This window comes from Bison bison, unplaced genomic scaffold, assembly GCF_000754665.1.
Source record: "Bison bison bison isolate TAMUID 2011002044 unplaced genomic scaffold, Bison_UMD1.0 scf7180017864152, whole genome shotgun sequence".
In the NCBI taxonomy this organism is placed as follows: Eukaryota; Metazoa; Chordata; class Mammalia; order Artiodactyla; family Bovidae; genus Bison; species Bison bison.
In genome coordinates this window covers 555,609-563,222 of record NW_011494724.1, presented here as the reverse complement: position 1 = coordinate 563,222, position 7,614 = coordinate 555,609, and the positions used below count along the sequence as shown (strand labels likewise).

Here is a 7,614-nt window from a genome sequence, read left to right as displayed (position 1 = left end):
ATTGGTGTTTTTCTTTCTGGCTTACTTCACTCTGAATAATAGGCTCCAGTTTCATCCACCTCATTAGAACTGATTCAAATGTATTCTTTTTAATGGCTGAGTAATATTCCATTGTGTATATGTACCACAGCTTTCTTATCCATTCATCTGCTGATGGACATCTAGGTTGCTTCCATGTCCTGGCTATTGTAAACAGTGCTGCGATGAACATTGGGCTGTATGTGTCTCTTTCAATTCTGGTTTCCTCAGTGTGTATGCCCAGCAGTGGGATTGCTGGGTCGTATGTCAGTTCTATTTCCAGTTTTTTAAGGACTCTCCACACTACTCTCCATAGTGGCTGTACTAGTTTTCATTCCCACCAACAGTGTAAGAGGGTTCCCTTTTCTCCAAACCCTCTCCAGCATTTACTGTTTGTTGATTTCTGGATAGCAGCCATTCTGACCGGCGTGAGATGGTACCTCATTGTGGTTTTGATTTGCATTCTTCGCATTCCTCTGATAATGAGCGATGTTGAGCATCTTTTCATGTGTTTGTTAGCCATCTGTATGTCTTCTTTGGAGAACTGTCTGTTTTTGATTGGGTCATTTATTTTTCTGGAATTAAGCTGAAGGAGTTGCTTGTATATTTTTTAGAAAGGATTAGTATTCAGTTAGGGCATATTAGATGTGAACTGCTTATAAACTTCCTAAGTCCAAAGCTCTGGAGAAGAGGTTGAATTAGGAAATAAAGATTCAGGAGTCATCCATATAAGAAAGTAGAAGTCAAGGGCAAGAATGAGATCTTCCAGGGAAACAAACTATGCACTCCCAGTATCAAGTACAGAACAGCATAGAGCAGGAAAGAGAAAAAGCAAAGAAGTCAAAAAAAGAAGGGAAAGGAGGGAAAGGGGAGGGAAAAGAAGAGAGGAAGAGAAAAAAAGAATGGATCATGGGAATAATCCTCAAAAAAAACAATATTTAAGCACCATGCAAAAGAAGCCCACAGAGGAGACCAAGAAAGTACAGGCTATAACACAGAATGAGACTTAGGAAGCAGTGCTGGCAAACAGATGATGGGGATGTGAGCATTTCACAAAAAAAGGGGGAATGATTATGAGAAATACTACAGCAATTTTAAGTAATATTTTTATATAAAATTTGAATAACAGGCTTGGCAATTAAATCAGTTTCAAAACAACACTGTTAAGAATGTATAAATGAATAGCCCCATAAACTTCAGAAATGTGAATCATTTCAGCCTTTTGGAAAAGTAAAATGGCAAAACCATATTATTGTTAAAATTAAAAATAGACATACTTTTTTACTCAACAATTTCACTTTTAAGAATCTATTCTCAGAAATAAGAGCACCTATATATTGGAGAAGGCAATGGCACCCCACTCCAGTACTCCTGCCTGGAAAATCCCATGGAAGGAGGAGCCTGGTAGGCTGCAGTCCATGGGGTCGCTAAGAGTCGGACACGACTGAGCGACTTCACTTTCACTTTTCACTTTCAAGCATTGGAGAAGGAAATGGCAACCCACTCCAGTGTTCTTGCCTGGAGAATTCCATGGACGGCAGAGCCTGGTGGGCAGCCGTCTATGGGGTCACACAGAGTCGGACACGACTGAAGCGACTTAGCAGCAGTAGCGGCATATATGTATATGTATATATATACATACACATATACACACACACACACATATATATATACATATATATATAAGAATATATGTATAAGGATGCTCATAACAATGAAGTTTATAGTTGGCAAAAGGAAGGATCCAGGACCAATGTGAATGTCTAAAAATTAAGAAATGGTTAAATAAATCATGGAACATTCATATTAGGAAACATAAAAGCAGATGTTCACTATAATAAACTACATCCTACATGTTTGAACTGAGGTAAACCATTGAGTAAACACAACTTTTTCAATTTTTGAGAAGAAAATTAAAAAATTTTTTAAAGATTGGTGAAAAAATAAGGTGTGATTAAAGGATAAGGACAAAAGTTCAGTGGCAACATATTCAGAAGTACATGGGAAATAAATATGGGAATATGACTACTCTGTGAAAGAGTCTAGCAATAAAGGTGAAGCTGTAAGACAGAATTTAAAGAGGAATACAAAATTAAAACATATCTCCTTTTAAGACTAGAAAACTGGCTCACTACACAATAACAAAGACTGAAAAAGAGAGGATGAAAATATATAGAGATGACTGATTCAGTACATCTCAGAGAAAACAGAAAAGGATGCCCTATACATCAGAATATTCCTTAATATTTCTATTTCAATAAATAAAATCAAGCCAAAAAATAATTCTTTCATAAAATCCTGAAGAAATCTGATAATTTTACTTACTATATATCACTGGACAGCTCCCAAAATATCTTATAAAAAGATTTACATCTAAGGCAGCACTAGAAAGAATTAGTTTCAAAGTTGGGTGCTTCTGCAGTAAATCTCTTAACTTTGTAAGTAAAAAATCACTAAATCGATCCCTTTCATGAACTTCATCCTGCAGTAAACAAAAACAAACCATGGAACAGTTAAAACATAAAATAAGTGAAGTCTTTAAAACTATGGAGCTGCTGAGTTTCACACTAAATCAAGTTAAATGTGGAAACAGTCAATTAGTGAAATTTGTTTTATGGACAATTTAGAAATACTCAGATATTAACAATCCTCTGTGGGTAACGTATTGCCCTTTTTCCCACAGAATGTAAAACTGCAGAAACTAAAACAAATTCTGAATTAGTACAGTCTATTTAATATAATTTTAATAAATCTAAAATCTATTTAAATATGCTTCTGTTAGCATCAGGACCAGGTGCATATTGTGGTTTGAATGCAGAGAACTAAAAACTTTCCAAACCTGCTTATCACAAGCTTATAAATCTTAATCTAAGTTTTCTGACACAAACTGGATAAAAGCTTAGAATTCTTTAATAAGGTGCTAATTCATCTACTTATTTCATCAGCAGCTAGTTAAAATAACAGGATAACCAGGAAGTTAACTGACTTTAAGTATTCTCCTAAGATATGGAAGAGAAAATAGATGACTAAGCACAGAGAAAAAAGAAAACTTTCACTATTCTGGAGACTCTTGAAATATATGTATCATTTTTATACATAAAAAGCACTTTTTTACAAAGCTATCTATTTTCACTCATGAAAACTGATGGCAAGAATATCTTTATTTAATACAAATATTTATTTCTAATAATTATGGAAAATAAAAAGTAACTTGATTAGAAGAGCCTGTTTTAAAAAAAAATTGGTTCTCACATATATCCTATTCTAAAATCTTAATTAGCTATTTAAATTTAAATATCTTACCACAATAACATGTGTCACAGTTGACAATGTACTATCTCCTGCCATCAGTGTACGAAGCAGTACCCCATTGGTGCAAAATGTCAGAAGCGTCTTTGGAGAAACCCTTAAAAAAAAAAATGTATAATAACAAATCTTTTATACAATTAAAACATGGCCCTATTAAAATGCAAGTAGCCTTAGTATTTTAGTAAGTATTACTAACATAACAGTGTACTGGTTCAGTTCAGTTCAGTCCAGTTCAGTTGCTCAGTCATGTCCGACTCTTCGCAACCCCATGGACCACAGCATGCCAGTCTTCCCTGTCCATCACCAACTCCCAGAGTTCACTCAAACTCATCTCCACTGAGTCGGTGATGCCATCCAACTATCTAACCATTTGTTGTCCCCTTCTCCTCCTGCCCTCAATCTTTCCCAGCATCAGGGTCTTTTCAAATGACTCAGCTCTTCACATCACATGGCCAAAGTATTGGAGTTTCAGCCTCAACATCAGTCCTTTCAATGAACACTCAGGACTGATCTCCTTTAGGACGGACTGGTTGGATCTCCTTGCAGCCCAAGGGACTCAAGAGTCTTCTCCAACACCACGGTGTAAAAGCATCAATTCTTTGGCACTCAGCTTTCTTTATAGTCCAACTCTCACATCCATACATGACTACCAGAAACCAAAGCCTGATCAGATGGACCTTTGTTGGCAAAGTAATGTCTCTGCTTTTTAACATGTTCTCTAGGTTGGTAATAACTTTCCTTCCAAGGAGTAAGCATCTTTTAATTTCATGGCTGCAGTCACCATCTGCAGTGATTTTGGAGTCCCCAAAAATAAAGTCAGCCACTGTTTCCACTGTTTCCCCATCTATTTGCCAAGAGATGGGACAGGATGCGGTGATCTTCGTTTTCTGAATGTTGAGCTTTAAGCCAACTTTTTCACTCTCCACTTTCACTTTCATCAAGAGGCTCTTTAGTTCTTCTTCACTTTCTGCCATAACAGTGGTGTCATCTGCATAGCCGAGGTTATTGATATTTCCCCTGGCCATCTTGATTCCAGCTTGTGCTTCTCCCAGCCCAGCGTTTCTCATGATGTACTCTGCATATAAGTTAAATAAGCAGGGTGACAATATACAACCTTGACATACTCCTTTTCCTATTTGGAAAGGGAAGTCTGTTGTTCCATGTCCAGTTCTAACTGTTGCTTCCTGACCCATATACAGATGTCTCAAGAGGCAGGTCAGGTGGTCTGGTATTCCCATCTCTTTCAGAATTTTCCACAGATTATTGTGATCCACATAGTCAAAGGCTTTGGCATAGTCAATAAAGCAGAAATAGATGTTGTTCTTGAACGCTCTTGCTTTTTCCATGATCCAGCAGATGTTGGCAATTTGATCTCTGGTTCCTCTGCCATTTCTAAATCCAGCTTGAACATCTGGAAGTTCACAGTTCACGTATTGCTAAAGCCTGGCTTGGAGAATTTTGAGCATTACTTTACTAGAGTGTGAGATGAGTACAATTGTGCGGTAGCTTGAGCATTCTTTGGCATTGCCTTTCTTTGGGATTGGAATGGAAAGTGACCTTTTCAGTCCTGTGTCCACTGCTGTGTTTTCCAAATTTGCTGGCATATTGAATGCAGCACTTTCACAGCATCATCTTTTAGGACTTGAAATACCTCAACTGGAATTCCATCACCTCCACTAGCTTTGTTCAGAGGGATGTTGCTTAAAGCCCACTTGACTTCATATTCCAGGATGTCTGGCTCTAGGTGAGTGATCACACCATTGTGATTATCTGGGACATGAAGATCTTTTGTTACAGTTCTGTGTATTCTTGGCACCTCTTCTTAATATCTTCTGTTAGGTCCATAACGTTTCTGTCCTTTATTGAGCTCATTTTTGCCTGAAATGTTCCGTTGGTATCTCTAATTTTCTTGAAGAGATCTCTAGTCTTTACCATTCTATTGTTTTCCTCTATTCTTTGCACTTATCACTGAGGAAGGCTTTCTTATCTCTCCTTGCTATTCTTTGGAACTCTGCATTCAAATGGGTATATCTTTCCTTTTCTCCTTTTCCTTTCACTTCTCTTCTATTCACAGCTATTTGCAAGGCCTCCTCAGACAGCCATTTTGCTTTTTTACATTTCTTTTTCTTGGGGATGGTCTTGATCCCTGTCTCCTGTACAATGTCACAAACCTCTGTCCATAGTTCTTCATGCACTCTATCAGATCAAGTCCCTTAAATCTATTTATCACTTCCACTGTATAATTGTAAGGGATTTGATTTAGGTCATACCTGAATGGTCTAGGGTTTTCCCTACTTTCTTCAATTTACGTCTGAATTTGGCAATAAGGAGTTCATGATCTGAGCCACAGTCAGCTCCTGGTCTTGTTTTTGCTGACTGTATAGAGCGTCTCCATCTTTGGCTGCAAAGAATATAATCAATCTGATTTCAGTGTTGGCCATCTTGTGATGCCCATGTGTAGAGTCTTCTCTTGTGTTGTTGGAAGAGGGTGTTTGCTATGACCCTGTATGTTCTCTTGGCAAAACTCTATTAGTCTTTGCCCTGCTTCATTCTGTATTCCAAGGCCAAATTTGCCTGTTACTCCAGGTGTTTCTTGACTTTCTACTTTTGCATTCCAGTCCCCTATAATGAAAAGAACATCTTTTTTGGGTGTTAGTTCTAGAAGGTCTGGTAGGTCTTCATAGAACCATTCAACTTCAGTTTCTTCAGCATTACTGGTCAGGTCATAGACTTGGATTACCGGGATACTGAATGGTTTGCCTTGGAAATGAAGAGAGATTTTTTTGTCATTTTTGAGATTGCATCCATTACTGCATTTTGGACTCTTTTGTTGACTATGATGGCTACTCCATTTCTTCTAAGGGATTCTTGCCCACCATAGTAGATATAATGGTCATCTGAGTTAAATTCACCCATTCCAGTCCATTTTAGTTTGCTGGTATACATGTAATGTATTGGTACATATATACATTTAGTGTACTGGTATACATGCTTTGTTAACAAAGTTATATGAAATACATATTTTATGTTTGATAATATCACAAATTATTACTAACAGCCTTTTATTAATTATTTTGTTAAAGAGTCCAAAGAGATAGTTTTTAAGATCTGAAACATTTTTAACTTGAGGATAAGATTATATCATAAATGAGATCAGCTTTTTGAATCATTATACCAAAATAATTATGAGCAAAGAAACAGTACTACTTGTCAAGCAGGCACTACTAAGTACTACTATTATCAGTAACAATAATTCAGTCACTAGCACTTACTGAGTGCTTTTGTAAACTTCACATCAAACTTGTGCTCTAGATGCTTTCAATAAAAGCATACTAGATGAGGAAGCTCAGGCTCAAAGAGATGGTACAACTTGCACTTTATCATTAAACTATGAAACAGGATTTCTTTTCAAACTATTTATTTATTGAAAACCTCAATAAGTTTAGACATGACCTCAATGTTCTGTTCGCACTTACCTGAAGCAAAATGACCACCTCATTTTTCAACTAACACATTCTCTGCTGGCTGCTAAGTCACGTCAGTCATGTCCGACTCTGTGTGACCCCACAGACAGCAGCCGACCAGGCTTTCCCATCCCTGGGATTCTCCAGGCAAGAACACTGGAGTGGGTTGCCATTTCCTTCTCCAATGCATGAAAGTGAAAAGTGAAAGTGAAATCGCTCAGTCGTGTTCAACTCAGCGATCCCATGGACTGCAGCCTACCAGGCTTCTCCATCCATGGAAGTTTCCAGGCAAGAGTACTGGAGTGGGTCACCAGTGCCTTCTCCAAACATATTCTCTATGTTTAGTGAAATGCAAATATTTAGTCTTTTCTAAGAATGATAAAAGGTAACAGGTGAATTGTCTTTACCTGCTTTCTAAACGGATCTGATATCCAATTGTTTGACCAATCCTTTCTCTCCTTTCTGCAGCAACTCTTTCAGCCACAGCAATAGCTGCTAAGCGTCTTGGTTGAGTACAAAATATACGGCAGGGAATACCATTTTTAAAGCAATCATCTAAAAGGAACTGAGGAATCTGAAAGAAATTTTAAAGTACTGTAAGATGACATAACTGTATATCCAGAAAATCCATGTCAACTGAAAAATCATTAGAACTAAAAAACTTATGTAACAGGTCCAAACATTAAAAAAAACACACACACACTTTTCATGTTAACTGCTAATAATCAGCTGCTGCTGCTGCTGCTACTGCTAAGCTGCTTCAGTTGTGTCTGACTCTGTGGGACCCCATAGACAGCAGCCCACCAGGCTCCACTGTCCCTGC

At 37.5% G+C, this 7,614-nt stretch overlaps 1 protein-coding gene across 1 annotated transcript in view; it reads right to left on the bottom strand.

Moving 5' to 3' along the window:
* The window catches only part of YTHDC2 (YTH domain containing 2), a 74,016-nt gene that overhangs the window by 54,891 nt on the left and 11,511 nt on the right, over window positions 1–7,614 (bottom strand). Inside the window, exons 5-7 of the mRNA XM_010840950.1 lie at window positions 7,199–7,365; window positions 3,322–3,424; window positions 2,344–2,500 (exon numbers count right to left, since the gene is read on the bottom strand). Coding sequence (XP_010839252.1) covers window positions 2,344–2,500; window positions 3,322–3,424; window positions 7,199–7,365 — 427 coding nt within the window. The remainder of the gene's footprint in view (window positions 1–2,343; window positions 2,501–3,321; window positions 3,425–7,198; window positions 7,366–7,614) is intronic.